The sequence below is a fragment of the Cuculus canorus genome, chromosome 5, assembly GCF_017976375.1.
Source record: "Cuculus canorus isolate bCucCan1 chromosome 5, bCucCan1.pri, whole genome shotgun sequence".
NCBI classification, from domain to species: domain Eukaryota; kingdom Metazoa; phylum Chordata; class Aves; order Cuculiformes; family Cuculidae; genus Cuculus; species Cuculus canorus.
The window spans coordinates 5,020,567-5,035,233 of record NC_071405.1 but is presented as its reverse complement, the minus strand read 5'-3'; the positions used below and the strand labels follow the sequence as shown (position 1 = coordinate 5,035,233).

General features: G+C 49.7%; 1 protein-coding gene and 1 long non-coding RNA gene across 5 annotated transcripts in view; one reads left to right on the top strand and one right to left on the bottom strand.

Annotated features, from left to right (window-relative positions):
* The window catches only part of LOC128852343 (uncharacterized), a 101,352-nt gene extending 97,494 nt beyond the window's left edge, over positions 1 to 3,858 (bottom strand). Inside the window, exon 1 of one of the 4 annotated variants that reach the window (XR_008450141.1) lies at positions 3,028 to 3,858. This is a non-coding gene — a long non-coding RNA (uncharacterized LOC128852343). The remainder of the gene's footprint in view (positions 1 to 3,027) is intronic. The other 3 variants (XR_008450139.1, XR_008450140.1, XR_008450138.1) reach the window with 3 other exon arrangements.
* A 2,066-nt stretch (positions 3,859 to 5,924) lies between these two features.
* Positions 5,925 to 13,932, top strand: OTX2 (orthodenticle homeobox 2). The gene is made up of 5 exons (XM_009558803.2): positions 5,925 to 6,070; positions 6,280 to 6,356; positions 9,889 to 10,105; positions 10,526 to 10,677; positions 12,026 to 13,932. The coding sequence occupies exons 3-5, from the start codon at positions 10,009 to 10,011 to the stop codon at positions 12,644 to 12,646; spliced, it is 870 nt and encodes a 289-aa protein (XP_009557098.1). The 5' UTR covers positions 5,925 to 6,070; positions 6,280 to 6,356; positions 9,889 to 10,008; the 3' UTR covers positions 12,647 to 13,932.
* The last annotated feature ends 735 nt before the right edge of the window (positions 13,933 to 14,667 follow it).

Below are 14,667 nucleotides of genomic sequence, written 5' to 3'. Positions count from 1 at the left end.
TTGTCTTTGTGTTTGGATAAACTATGTAATCTTCTCCTCAACCACACCATTAAAATAGGTTGCCTTTTCAATTAAGAACTGTCTTGAGCACAGCAGTCAATTTTCCTAATGAAGATGCATTATATTTTCACTTTTTTTTTTTTTTTTAATAATGGCAAAATCCCACGTTTTCATTAGGCGTGATTAAGGAGAAAGTACAAGAGGGGGTTTGTCTAAACTAAATGTGGCCCGTGTAGTGTATTAAATACCAGGCTTTTAAATAAATTGACATTTCATACGGATAAGACGCGAGGTTGGGTACAAATACGGTCAGATTCTCTTCCTTCAGATTAAAAAAATGCAGAGTCCATTCTTTAAAACGCACTTATCAGATAGAAAATAGTGATTAAAACAACTACAGTAGACTCTTAGCTGCAATTACTCGGGTAAACTTTTCAGTCAGCCCAGTTTGCTTACATTAAACCTGAGGATGATGCTTTAAAATAGACTTGCACTTTCTGCTAATGTGCAGCTTTGGGGAACAAATAGCACAGTTTAATCATGCAGAAACACACAGGAGCCAGAATAGTCTCACAATTAATTTACCAAAATAAACCCGAAGCTGCCTGCATTGTTTCATATTTAGCTGCCTCTCTCCCCTCCTTCCCCTGGAGAAAAACAGCCCCAGTTCTTTAGAAAGGAGGAAGGTTGGGGGAGCTTTGGGGGAGTTGGGATTTTTTCCTCCTTCTTTTTTGCATTGGAAAAGAAATATTCCATTGCGTGAAAGCAAAGAGGAAAAGGAAAGAAAGAAAGAAAGAAAGAAAGAAAGAAAGAAAGAAAGAAAGAAAGAAAGAAAGAAAGAAAGAAAGAAAGAAAGAAAGAAAGAAAGAAAGAAAGAAAGAAAGAAAGAAAGAAAGAAAGAAAGAAAGAAAGAAAGAAAGAAAATAAATGCGATATTTGGGAGCCTGAGATGCTGCAAGAAGACGGTGTCTGGATTTCACCACAATGTTGTACTTGTGGGATCTTTGTTACCGGACACACAGACACTCGCAGGCGCACAAGCCAGACCCTTCCCGCACGGAAAATACCATTATCCATAGACCATTTCCGAAAGGAAAAATTAACTGCTCTCATCGGAGCTAGTTTTTAAAGTTTCCACTACGGAAAAAAAAAATAAAATAACTGCCTGTGAGGTGGAACGAAGTTAAGCATAAGAGTAATTTCTTATTCACATGGTAACAACAGTTGGTTTCTGATCTTTTGCAAGCTTTCTGCATTGTGGCTTTGGTTTGGGGGGTGGGGGAGCTGCTTTAGGGGTTTCGGGGGCTATTTTTTTAAATGAACATTTGTTTCTCCACCAGCCAGCGGCTAAAGAAGATCTGCAAAGAATGGCAAAGAAGATTTTCGATTAAAACCTTAGCCCATCTCCACGGATTACTTTATATCGATTCCTATATATATGGCTGCAATTGATGGGCTCTAATTAAAAATCCAAAAGGAGGGGGGGGGGGGGAAGTTCTTTCTGGGTCTCAATAAAAGGAGCTTTTCATATACGGGAAATAAAGGTTGTAAAAGGTTACAAACGAAAGACTAGTTTAAAGCTTCTCTGCCGTTTTCTTTTCTTCTTTCTTACAAAACCCCTTTTCTGGTTCTTTCTCTCCCTCCCCCCTTCTCCCCCCCCCCACCCCCCCCTCGACCCCTTCATTTCTCCCAAGTTTGCCAACACGCAAGATATGGGACTGTAACCGTTATTTTAATATCTGGGTTGGGAGCTATAATCTGATTGCTGCAGAGAGCTGCTCATCAAGGTAACTTCGTGGCCTGGAGAGAAAAAAATTATGTAAACGGGCTCTATTAGAGCCTTTCATCCATGCACAGACAGACAGACAGACAGACTCACAGACACACACACCCTGCCCCAGACTCCCCCCCCCGCACATCCTCCTCCAAAGATTCCCCCCCCCCCTTAATTTAATGCCCTTGATTTATTTCTCTATTTCAAGTTGGGATTTTTTTTGGGGGGGGGGGAGGGAGGAGGGAGGGGGTACAATTTCCACCCCACCCCCAGTGCTCATAAGACCTTCCCTCAGGTGCAAACCCTGACCTCACTTTCTCTGCTCTCAGCAGAGCATTTTGCGGGCTTGCCCAGCTCAGCTCGGAGCCAGACAAATTGCAAATCGCCCCTAAACGCCTCCACCATCCCCTCCGGGCCCCCCATCCTAATTATGAAACTTGGTTTCATCTAGGCTAAGATGCTGCCCCTAATACATATTTTTTCCCCCCCTTCCCCAAAGGAGCTGACGGCTCTTCCCTTTCTCTCCCAAACGCTTGGAAAAGGAGGGGGGCGTGTGTTTAAATTTTTTTTTTTAGCATTCCAGCATTTTAAAACGAATCCGACCCTTTCTGGAAACCACACAGCCTTATCGGTACCTCTGGTCTTGCACCCCAAAAAGGGAGAATTTTAGGGATTGGGGAGGGGGAGGACGGAGTGTCTAACTAAAAGTAAAAAAAAAAAAAACCAAAAAAAACCAAACCACCAAACAACCAAACCTCCCAAAAACCCCAACCCGCAAATGAATTGCAGATAAACTTCAAGGAAAGTCTAGAATATTTTAACTAGACACAAATCCGATGAGGGAAAAGCTTAAAAGTGCGTAACATGCATCGCTTTCCGGAGCCGATCAGAGATACAAAGATGACAAATAATAAATCGGTTCATTTTGGGAGCTTTTTTCCTTCCTTCCTTAACTTTCACCCGACCGGAATAAATGATTAATATATTTTTTTTCTTCCATTCCATCTCCCCCCCCCCCCCCTCCCCCTTGGTCATAATATTCCAGGTCAGAAGCTGAGCGCGATCCGCCTGGTGAGCGATACACACGGCAATAAAATCACTCGCGAAACGGGCGCGTTAAGTAAGAAGAGTCGGAAATTAAATCAGAGGAAGGAGAAGTAAAGAGGGAGAAAGAGAAAAGAAGAAACACAGCTATGCAGAGAGAGAAAAATGGCTCTGAAACACGATTGGCATCGGAAAGTTGGAGAACTTACTGAGAAGCAGAAGTTACAGTTTCTTTTCATCCCAGAAGCAGATTTTGGTTCTCTGAGCACAAAGTTCTTAGAGGGCAGAAAAATCACACATCTCCACTCACTCCCCGATAGCCCCAGCTAGTCTGGCTCTCTGGGACTGTACCTGCTCTGAAACGCTTTCCAAATGAACCAGAAGAGATTGGAAAGTTTAAAAAAAAAATAAAAATAAAAATAATGAAAAAAAAAACCCCACTCAAGTTCCTACAGCTGCAACAATTATTATTAATTTTTTTTTGTTTGTTTTTTTTTTTTGCAACTTTTCCCCCGAGCTGCAGAAGGCTGAAGGCAGAGGCAGCTGCGAAGTGTGTGCAGGATTGCTCCAGGAAAGAAGGTTCCCCCTTTTCCCCCCTCTCAGATCCAATCTTTGCAAGAGCCATTCCGACACATTGCTAAGCTAAAGGGAAATTCTCTTTGATAAAGCGGTGTTCCCAGCTTCTGGGTTTTAAAACCTAAATCTATATTCAAATCTGGCTGAAGGTGTGTTCTGGGATTTATGAAAGCCTCTTAAAGGGGTAAATTTACCAAACCGTGACAAAATCATCACAATCTTACTTTAGACATCTGAAGTGGATGAGAATTTTAAAGAGACCCTTGTTTATTTAAGTAACACTGTCCATCTCTGCCACTTGTTTTATTGGCCGCGGGAATTATTCCCAACTTCTCAGGCTGGGGGGGTAAAGGGGGAGCAGAGGGAAAGGCTGGGATGTCCCTGCTGCCTCTGGCAGGCTGCAGGCAGCTCTGCCTGCCCATCTCCCCACGGCCAGGCAGAAGCAGGCAGGGATGTCAGCCCGGCTTCCAAACCTGCTCTCCCAGCTACTTTCTTCAGGCAATGCATTTTATTTCTCTGCTCTGCTCAGCCCTCTTCTGCCACAGCCCGGTTTCCTCCAGTCCCCAAATACCTCTTTATTTCTTTTCTTTTCTTGTCTTTTCTTTTTTCTTTTTTTTTTTAAATTTTTTTCCCCCCCCTTTTTATTTTTTAATCGATTTCGAAAATACCCTCCTGGTCAGGATACACGGGAAAGAATTATCTCTCTCATTCTTCCAAGGTGGATTAAGGTTATTAAATAATATGTGGGGGCTGGAGGCGGAGGGGGGGGGCTGTGGAGGGAGAAGGGTTCAATCGGGATATTTATTGCTGATGCTCTGCGAAAGGAGCGGCTGAGGGGCGGCGTGGCCGTACCGACATGCGGGGAGGTGAGAGGGAAGGATTTGTCCGGCTCTGATCTCTGCGCAAGGGTTTCGGAGAGGATAAAGGGGCTGCAAAGGGACAAGGGGGGTGCAGCCACCCCTTACACCCCCCCCCAAAAAAAACCCAAAACAAAACAAAAAAAAACCCAAAACAAACGAAACAACAAGAAGTCCACCCTCCCCCCTACTCCCCCCCAAAAAAAAAGTCTCAAGGCTGGGAGAGGAGAGGATGAGCTAAAACACAGCTCCAAGAAAAGCAGGGGATCCCGGGGGTCCCAGGGGAGCAGGAGGAGATCAACCCTTGCTACCAACTTTCCTCAAAGTCGTCTCGCACCAAAAAAAAAACCCCAACCCAGCGGCCAAAGTGGGAGCGGCTCCGGCGGGCAGGGCTGCGGCTGCTTTTGTGCCAGGGGGTATTTTGTTTGTTTGTTTGTTTGTTTGTTTAATTTCCCCTCCCCTCCCTCCTCCTCTCTTCGAGGAAAGAGAGGGGGGGGGGGGAAAAAAAAAAAAAAAAGAAAAACCAACCAAAAAAAAATCAAAACAAAAGCCCCACAGTCCCCGACCACCCATCCCAACCCCGAGCATCCCAAACCTGCTCCTGCAAACCTCCAAGCTCGGTGCTGCGCTAAAGTCCAAGGACAGACACATTGGATTACGCGCAGCCAAGCCCAGGGAAGAGCCACAAAGAGGCGAATTAATTGCTATAACTTCATTAACATAGGTCACCCCGTTAAAATGATGGAGCCGCTGCGGGTGTTTTTTTTTTTTTTCCTCCTATTGTCAGAAGTGAGGAAAGTGTGCGAGCGCTCCCTCCGACCTGAGCTCCCTCCGTCCTCCTGCCTTTCGCCAACGCTTTCTTTTTCGGCTTTCTTTGACCCGGGAGAAGTTGAGAAGGGATGGGAAGGTGCAAGGAGAGCATCTCGGTTGCCCGTTCCCGCTGCTCCCGGAGGGTTCTGCTGGGAGGCTGGAAGCTCCCACCCTGCTCTCTTCACCCCCACCGAGTTTATTTCGATTAAAACATGTGCGCGGCCATCGCAAATTCACCACAGAGCCTCTGCTTAATCCCCATTCTCTACACCATCACCCGTATATAACCTGGGAAAAAAAAAATAAAATATATTTATACCGCCCCCGGGTGACTCAGTTCTTGGGATGTTTGGCCCCTGGAAGGAGGCGGGACGGGGGGTGCGGTAGGGGGGACACCCAGCTCCCCTCTGTCCCAAAGAGGGGTGGGGGGCTCCCCTTTGCTCCTTCGGGTTTCCTTTCGCCCAGCTCCGGGTTACTCAGCCAAAGGCTCCTGTCGGGCTCCGCTCCCCCCCTTCCTAAATATTTACTTGTATATATTAATATCTTTTGTTGTTATTATTATTATACACCCCCACCCCCCCCCCCAGCCCCAGCTTTTTTGCTGCCCCCCCTTCCTTTCCTTTCCTCACGCCATCGCTGCTGTCCATCACATTAATTTCTACAACGACGCTCCGCTCCATAATGTATATTTTTAAACCCGAGCAGGTTCTTTTAATGTATATTCTCCTGTCATTTCGGTGGCTGTTATTTCTCGCTTGATTGTCCCCCCGGTACAGCAGCGGCCTGTTTTTTCCTCCCCCTGTTGTGTGTTTTTATTATTTTCCCCCTGGCTTAGATGTGTCAATCACTCTCTCCCTGCCATTGGTTGGAGAGTTTGCGTCAAAAAGTTGCCAGAGAGGCGCTTTCTCAGCAAAGCTCCCCGAGAGAGGTAGAGACCTCAGCTCCAACGCACCCTGCCACTATTATTAAAAATAAAATCATTTGACCAGCTCCGGCACCGGCCAGCTCTGTATGTACCGAGCCCAGAGCATCCCTGCATCCCTCTCCTGCACCGTTCCTTCCCCTTTCTCCCCTATTTAACTCTGCTTTTTCAAACATTTCTTTCTTTCTCACCAACCCCCCCCCTCCTCCCCTCCCTCCCCTCCCCTTTCGATGTCTTGGGCATGTGCGTGCGGCGAGCTCTCTAACCTCCCGCTTTGTGCTTTTCTCTCTTCCCAGCTCAGCCCGATCCCGGAATTTGGCGAGGATCCGGGCTGCAGGTTTCACCCTTCGTCCCCCAACCCTGAGGCTCACAGGTAAGTGAGAACCGCTCCCTCCATCCTTCCTCGGAGGTAGAAATTCAGCGGAGGTGATGGGGGGGGGGATAAAAAACAAACAAACAAAAGGATTAAAATTACGATTATTGATTAAAAACAGAGTCTCTGTGAGACAGGAGAGGAGTAGGAGATGCGGAGCTGCCCCGGGGGGAGGCCGGGCCAGGCCGGGATGCAAAAGGGGTGCCTCGGTGGGAATCGGGAGCTGCTGGATGGAAAAGGCAAAGGGGCCAAATCCAAGGAGAGAGGAGGCAGGAGATGCTTCCCACCACCGGCTGCTTCCCGCGGGTGCGGAGCCGGCTCAGGAGCGGTTCTTCACTACGATTTCGTTGGGGATATGATTTTTAAACCCACCCCCCCTCCGGCCTGATAGTTTGGCTTTTAGTTATTCCCTGTCCCCAAAGTGGACTTTTAAAATTAGAAATAACGGGGGAAAATTTTTTCTTCCCTCTCTTGATTCTTCTCTCTTCCTTCTCCCGATGTGAACACTCAGGAAAGTAATTTTCCAAAGGTGTTTTTTTGAGCACTCGCTGTGGCCGGAGAACCGGGCCGGAAAGAACAGGGAGAGAAAATTTCCAGGCGTTTGGGGACGGAGTTTCATAGCTCAGGGCGGGTGAAATGGTTGGCGAGAACTATATCCAGGTTGGAGAGGGGCTGGAGCTGTTTTCCACCTCTCATTTATTTTTTCTTTCCAGCCGTGGGAAAGCGCTTCCCAAAGAACCCGATCGGTTATAACGCGCGCCGCGGTGACAAAGAGAAAGTCGGGAAAGTCCTTGTGCAGCTGCACAAGTTCCTTTAGTGCTAAAAATCTTTCCTTCGTTCCAGAGATTTATTTCGATTTTGGCCTCTCCGAGAAGTTGAGGTTTACCGTTTCTTTAGAAAAGGTGCAAGTTTAGGTTGATTTTTTTTTTTTTTTAAGAAGAAAAGCGGTTTTTAAAATGCGACCGAGGAGGCAGGGATGGGTCAAAAAGCTCCGAGCCGAGGTCGCTGCCCACCGAGCCCGTTTTTGTCGCTCCCGGCCGTCTCTTTCATTTGCCGGTGGCCGCGGAGCTGCGCGCAGGTTTGGGCGGCGAAACGCGGGGGGATGCGCAGCAGAGCCAGTGGCGAGTCTATCCCCACCGCCTTCCCTGAGAAAAAACCCCCATGACTGGGAAAAATCAACCCAAATCCTCCCTTTGGAGGGAATAAAAAGAAATAAAATTAAAAAAAAAAATTAAGAAATAAAGAATTGAAAAAAAAAGGAAAAAAAAGGATTGAAAAAAAGGATTGAAATAAAGGATTGAAAAAAAAGAATTAAAAAAAAAATTGCGGTGGAGTCTGGTGCGGGAGGGGAAGGGAGCTTTCGTTTAGTAAAACACAAACCAAAACAAAACAAATTCCCTTTTCCATCTGGGCACCTTCCAGTGCTCCGCGGGAGCGTCTCGGAGGGCGCTGCCTGCGCGCCCGGCCGCGGATCGCTGCCCTGCATTAATCAACCCGAGCGATCGGCGGAGCTGGGGCCGGTGGCCCGTAATTAGGGAGCGTGTGCCGCCCGGATTATCTCGTTAGTTTATCAAGAAAACATTTATTATAATTAATTCTCGGACGGGGTAATTATTATTGAGCGAGGGCAGAGCAACTGGTAGCCGGGCTCTTTGCGGAGCTGGGAGGGAGTGGGGGGAGGAGAAAGGGGAAAAGGTGACAGATTGCGGAGCGGAGCCGTTGCTCCGCGGGCTGCGGTGCCTCCCCGGGATCCGCGGTCGCGCTGGGCGTGATGCCGCCGAGTTTAACGAGAGTGAAGGTTTGCGGCTGTTTTTTTCCTTCTAGAAGGCATTCAGTTTTTTTTGTTTTGTTTTGGTTTTGGTTTTTTTTTGTTTTTCTTTTATTATTATTATTATTTTTGTTTGCACGTTTTGAAGCGCTCAGCAAAATCAGTTTTACTCTCCCGCGCATCCTGCGCCGGCGGAGAGATTTGTAGCCAAAATCCCCAACACCGGCGCGGACAGGAGCTTCCCCTCTCGGTAAGGGGCACCTCTTTGGGGTTCCCCTTCGTTGGAGCTGCCCCTCTTTCAGCCTCCCCCCACGCCGGAAAGGGATGTTAAAAGGAAGCTGCCCCTCTTTGGGGTCCCCCCTCGGGGAAGCTCCCCCTCTCTCAGCCACCCCCCACCTCGGGAAAAGGTTGTTAAAAGGAAGCTGCCCCTCTTTGGGGTCCCCCCTCGGTGAAGCTGCCCCTCTTTCAGCCTTTCCCCCCTCCCAGGGAAGGGATGTTATAAGCGAAGAACCCCGCGTTAGATGCGCGCCCTTCAAAGCGCGTTCCCGGGGGGGGAAAAAAAAGGGGGAAAATCCGCACCGCGGATAAAGCAGCATCGGTGGGGCTGGAGGGTGGTGGGAGAAAAGCTGGGGGGTCCGCAGCCCTCCTGGGGTGCAGGTCCCGCTCCCGTGTGCGCTTGTGAGGTGAAACAAGGAGTTTTGGGGTGTTTGGAAAAGAAAGTTGTGCTGGAGTTCGTTTTTTCCCGACGGCCGCCGGGAATGCGAGGACGGGAGAGACTTTGCCCCCAAAAGGCAAAAAAAATATAATATTTTTCACTGAGAAAAACAGTCTTAACCGTGTCAAGAACCCAAACCTGGCCCCTCCTGGGCCATTTTTTGGGCAGAATTTGTGTTTGGGTCCTCCCCCTCTCGCCCCGCTGCAGAGCGCCGGAGATCCGGGGGATCCGGAGTCGATCCCGGGGGGATTCGGAGTTGATCCCGGGGGGAAAGCCGCTCTCCTGCCGGGGCCGCTCCCCACCGAGGTGTTTGTTTAGCTTCAGCTCCGTCCTCAAGAGTTTCTTGAAAGCCTAATAAATCTGTTACTTGCCTCCAAATCTAATTACCCGGAGTACTAATTAGGTGCAAATGGCCGGTGGAAATTGCTGCAGACGTGGACTGATGGTGGGAGAGCAGAAAAGTTTGTCTCTTCCCGAGCGGGCATTCGAGCTCTGAAATGCAGCATCGTTGGGGGGAAGGGGAAAAAGGGTTGGGGGGGGGGGGGGAAGGTTTGAATGTTGCCCAAACCTGGGATAATTAAAGTCCTTGCAAGAGACTAGGGGAGAGATAGGTTTCTTGAATTGTTTCTTTGTTTCTCACCCTTGGGCTTTGTTATCTGCATTATTTATTTAGCCGAGGGGTTCTTTGTGTCTGCCAATGGCCCCAATCAAGTTTTGCTTGAGACAATTAGCCGGTGCCCGGCCGGGAATCCTATGCAAATGCCCCAGGCTGCCGTACAATGCGGGCAGTTGAAGGCATGGGGGGTTTTGTTCGGGCAGTAATTACTGGCTGGGATGTGCTTTCCCCCCTCCTCCTCCTCCTCCCTCTCACCCCCTTTTTTGGGGGGGAAGAGATGCGTTTATCTACTCAGTCTCTTCCCAGCTTCCCAATCCGGTTGGGGTCCGGCTTTACGAGCTGGAGGATTTGACGGGGGAAGGCAGCAAGGGATAAAGGCTTGGGGGGCAGCGAGCTGGCCTGACCCCCCCCATCCCTCCTCTCTCCCCCGCAGGCACCTGGCGGCGCCCCCCGCCCCACGGCACCCCCAGGCACCGCCCGGGGCAGCAGGGCGCTCGGGAGGCTCCCCCTCACCCGGATTTCGGCCAACTCTCCTCTCCGCTACAACTTTAGCATGATGTCTTATCTTAAGCAACCACCTTATGCAGTCAATGGCCTGAGTCTCACAACCTCGGGCATGGATTTGTTGCATCCGTCCGTCGGTTATCCCGGTAAGACACGTTTTTCTTCCTTTTATTTAATTTTTTTTCCCCTCCCAACCACTTTACTTTTTGCCCCGCGGAGGAGAAGCCGTCGGGTCTCTGGAGGGACAACAAACTCGGGGACCGCGATGGCTGCGAGGAGTGGGGGTCCCCCTTTTCTGCTTTCCTGCTCACCGCTTAACTTTTTATCCGGGGAAGGGTGTGCAAAAAGGAAAACCCCTCTTTTGGAGAGGGGCAGATGCTCCAGACTCAGCCGGGAGAGATGGAGAAGGGGATACGGGAGGTGGAACTGCTGCGCGGTGGTGGCTGAGAAGTGGGGTGCGGGCTCATCCAGGAGAGAGGGGTAAATCGTGGTAGGGGAGACTGGAGGGGACAAATGGGGTTCGGGGGCCGCTGACTGACAGCCAGGACCTCTGGCTCCTTTCGCAGCCACCCCCCGAAAGCAGCGGCGGGAGCGCACGACCTTCACCCGGGCGCAGCTGGATGTGTTGGAGGCTCTTTTCGCCAAGACCCGCTACCCCGACATCTTCATGCGGGAGGAGGTGGCCCTGAAAATCAACCTGCCCGAGTCCAGAGTGCAGGTAGGAAGCAGGGTGGCCCCTGGAGAGACCTGTGTGTCCCCCAGCTCCAGTTCCACAGGGAGGGTTTGGGCTGGTCCGTGGCTGTTTCAGGGGATGGGGTCAGTCCTGGGGGGAGATAATTCCCTGTGGGGTGGAGGATGCTCGCAGATGGCTGAGGGTGCGTGGGGTTGGAGTGGCAGGTTGCCTTCCCAGGGCTGGGGTGTGCTCTCCTTTCCTCCCTCTGCATTGCGAGGCTCATGCACCCTGTTCCCAGATCCTGAGCCCTCTGCGCTCCAGGGATGCTCCCCAGCATCCCTGGCTCTGCATCGTGCCTTGGCCCGGGCACCAACCCCCCACCTTGTCCTGCAGGCGTTTGGGGTTCCCTCAAATCTGTAAAACATCCCTCCTTCCCCAGAAATCCCCATGTCCCTGGAGCAGGACCAGACTGGGATCCCCTTTCACGCCAGTACGGACTAGGTGGCTTCGTTTTTCTTCGAAGGGACTAAGATGAGAGAGGGGATGCTTTGGTGGAGGTGACCCTCCTGCTGGGTCTGGGCTGTGTGTCCTCTGCAACCAGCCTGCAGGGGCCCAAAACCCAGACAGCATTTTGGAGGTGGTGGTGGCAGGTCAGGAGGATCCTGCCCCAGCACGGATCCAGAACACCCATGCAGCTGGTGCAGGGTGGCTTCAAAGCCATCCCTCCCACTTGCCTCCCTGCAAGGCTTCCTGAGGCTCTGTGGTGCCTTGGCCCAGCGGAGCATCCTGATCCTCCCATGCCAAACTCTATCCTTCTCCCCCAAAACCTTCTCACTAGTCCCCCCCTCCCCAGGGCGAGCCCTCTTGGTCTCTGCTAAAAAAAGGGGTGCCATGGTCTGGGGAGCTGCTCCTTGCTGGGGGTTGAGAGCAGAGAGTCTATTGAGAAGGTAAACGAGACATCTTTACCCCCCTGCCCCCCAACCACTGCTTCTGTTCCCCTAATTGTTCCCTCCCTTTCTGATGCTCTATTGTTTCTAATTAAGGCCTTGACTTCAATAGGTCTTAAATGGTGATTCCTGGGGGTCTCGGCTGGCAAACAGCAAAGAGGGAGTGCTCCCCCCTCCCCTGCTTCCCTTTCCCCCAAAAGTGACCTTATTAAGCAGTTTGATTTGCCCATTTCCACTTGCTATTACTGCTAATGATCTCAGGGAGGGGGAGCCCCGGAGGTTTTCTTTGCAGCAGACCGCAAACCAAACCCTCCGCTTGATGGGGAGTGCTTTTCATGTCCCCTTCCTGGCAAGGTCTCCCCAACACCATCCCTTTCCCTACTTGCGTTTGCCCACGCATCCCTAACACCAAGCTCTTTCCTTCCTCCTTGTCTTTCCATCTCAAGGTGTGGTTTAAAAACCGCCGGGCCAAATGCCGTCAGCAGCAGCAGCAACAGCAGAACGGGGGCCAGAACAAGGTACGGCCAGCTAAAAAGAAGAATTCGCCAGCCCGGGAAGTGAGTTCGGAGAGTGGGACCAGCGGGCAGTTCACTCCCCCCTCCAGCACCTCGGTCCCTACCATTTCCAGCAGCAGTGCCCCCGTATCCATCTGGAGCCCAGCGTCCATCTCCCCGCTCTCAGACCCCCTGTCCACCTCTTCCTCCTGCATGCAGAGATCCTATCCTATGACCTACACCCAGGCATCAGGCTATAGCCAAGGATACGCTGGCTCAACCTCTTATTTCGGAGGGATGGACTGTGGATCTTACTTGACCCCTATGCACCACCAGCTTCCCGGACCGGGGGCCGCTCTGAGTCCCATGGGTGCCAACGCGGTCACCAGCCACCTCAACCAGTCTCCAGCCTCCCTCTCCACCCAGGGCTATGGAGCCTCCAGTTTGGGCTTTAACTCCACCACCGATTGCTTGGATTATAAAGACCAAACCGCCTCCTGGAAGTTAAACTTCAATGCTGACTGCTTGGATTATAAGGACCAGACATCGTCATGGAAGTTCCAGGTTTTGTGAAGAACCTTTGTGATAACGAGAGAAATCGCGACGAGAACGAACAGGCTGGGCTGAATGCTCCAGTTTTAGTCAGGTCTTGGTTAAATTAAAGAGATAAATAACTCAACGGACAAAATAATGAACAAAAAACCAACAGCGACAAGAGGGGGACAGTGTTGGTATGATCCCGTTCAGACTCATCTCCTGCTCAGACGCTCTGGAAAAGGAATAATAAAGAGGAAAAACGGAGGAGGAAGGCCTTAAACGGACAGATCATCTAGTGAGCAGAAAACAGACAGACCCATCTGTGTTCTTTCTAGTTTTAGGCAATTGTTGGGTTTCTTTGTTTGGAAAGGATGGGAGATCATCCCACCTAAAGGCCAGTTTAAAAAACAAAAAAAAAAAGTAAAAAAAAAAAAGTCTAGGTTTTTATTTCTTTTTTTGTGTGTGCGTGGAAAGATCCTTCACCCAGAGGTTTCCAATGTGTTAGCCAACCCTCGATTAAAATATTCGGAATGGACAGCATCTCTCTTTTTTCTCCCTCTTTTTCTCCCTCTTTCTTTCTCTCTCGCTCTTGAGCTCATCCAACTGTTTCACGCCCAACTCGCTCAAGTTGGCACCCAGAGAACTTGGTTCAGGGCTGTGTGGGTTGTGTGACTGATTGTCCTAGCTGCACTACTTTATTTAAAGATAAAAAAAAAAGATAATGTTCATAAGGAGTCAATATGTAGTTTTTAAGAGACAATCAGTGTGTGTCTTATATAAATGGTACATCTGTGGTTTTTAATCTGTGCTAGACTTCAAAACTGTGATCTCCTGTATTGTATGCAACTATGAACTCTGCACCAGCGGGAGTTCTGCTGTGATTTAAATAGGTTATAATTATAAGTGAAATTCAGAGCAACTGAGTTACCTATTATCATCTTTTAAAAAATAATAATAAAAAAATATATATTAAAAAAAAAAAAAAGAGAAAAACACAAAAACACGATCGCCTTTCACCCGAGGTGAACTGCACTGAAACTTTTTACAACAAACTGTCTCTGAATGAAAGAGAAAAGACCGAAAAACCCCACCCGAGGACATTGAACTCCTCTGGAGCTCACTTACTGCTGGCCACGCTGGCAGTAACCGTCAAATCCAACAGGACTTTGGGCAGTTGCTCTGACCTGGATGAATTTTAAACGGAGAAATTCATTGTCGTTTATGCTTGCAGATGTTAACTGAAAAAAAAAAAAAGATATATATGCATAAACCTTTTTTTTTTTCCTGGATTTGGCAGATATGTATAATTATATTAAAATGGTTCTAGCACACTTGATGGTTGTCTTCCATTTTAATCGCATCCAGCGAGTGATGGAGAGGGGCGATGCCGTCTGCCGCAGGGATTTCTCGGTTGCAGCCAGGCGTGTGGGACCAGGAGGGTCCGGCTGCTTCTGTAGGGCCAAGACAAAAGGGGTTTTGCCAGTGGTTCCTAGGGATGAAGGAAGCAAGATGAAGGGGGGATTATTGTTTTTAATTTTCATTTTTTTTTTAGAGGAAAAACCCCACTGGTTACCAACAGACCCTGGATAACGCGATCTTTGCCCTGCGGCTTTCCCAAATCTCATCGTGGGGAGAGGAGGGATGCGTTTGCTCTGCGGATTCCAGGGAGGTGCAAGTCCCCAGTTGCATTTGGGAAGAGCCTTAAATTATCCAGGCTGAACCGGGGAGGAGATGGGGGGACCTGGGAGCTATCAGGCAGGGCTATTTGAGCAGAGGTGCTGGAGAAAGAGAGGGACAAGTTTTTAAGCTGTAATTCCATGAGCTGAAGTCACAGCACCCCATAATGCAGGATCAGACCCTTTCCAAGCATTCCCACTCTTGGTGGCTGTGTTTCTGTCCTCCCTCTCTCCTTCCCGCGTGCGTCACTGGGGTCACTTGAGCTCTGAACTCGGTTCGGATTTAGTGCAGGAAAAAAAAATGGACCTCTGGAAAGAGAGAGAGGCTGAAAAAAGCATCCGCCACCGTCCTGATCCCTGTCACTGGCCGTCCTTGGTGTC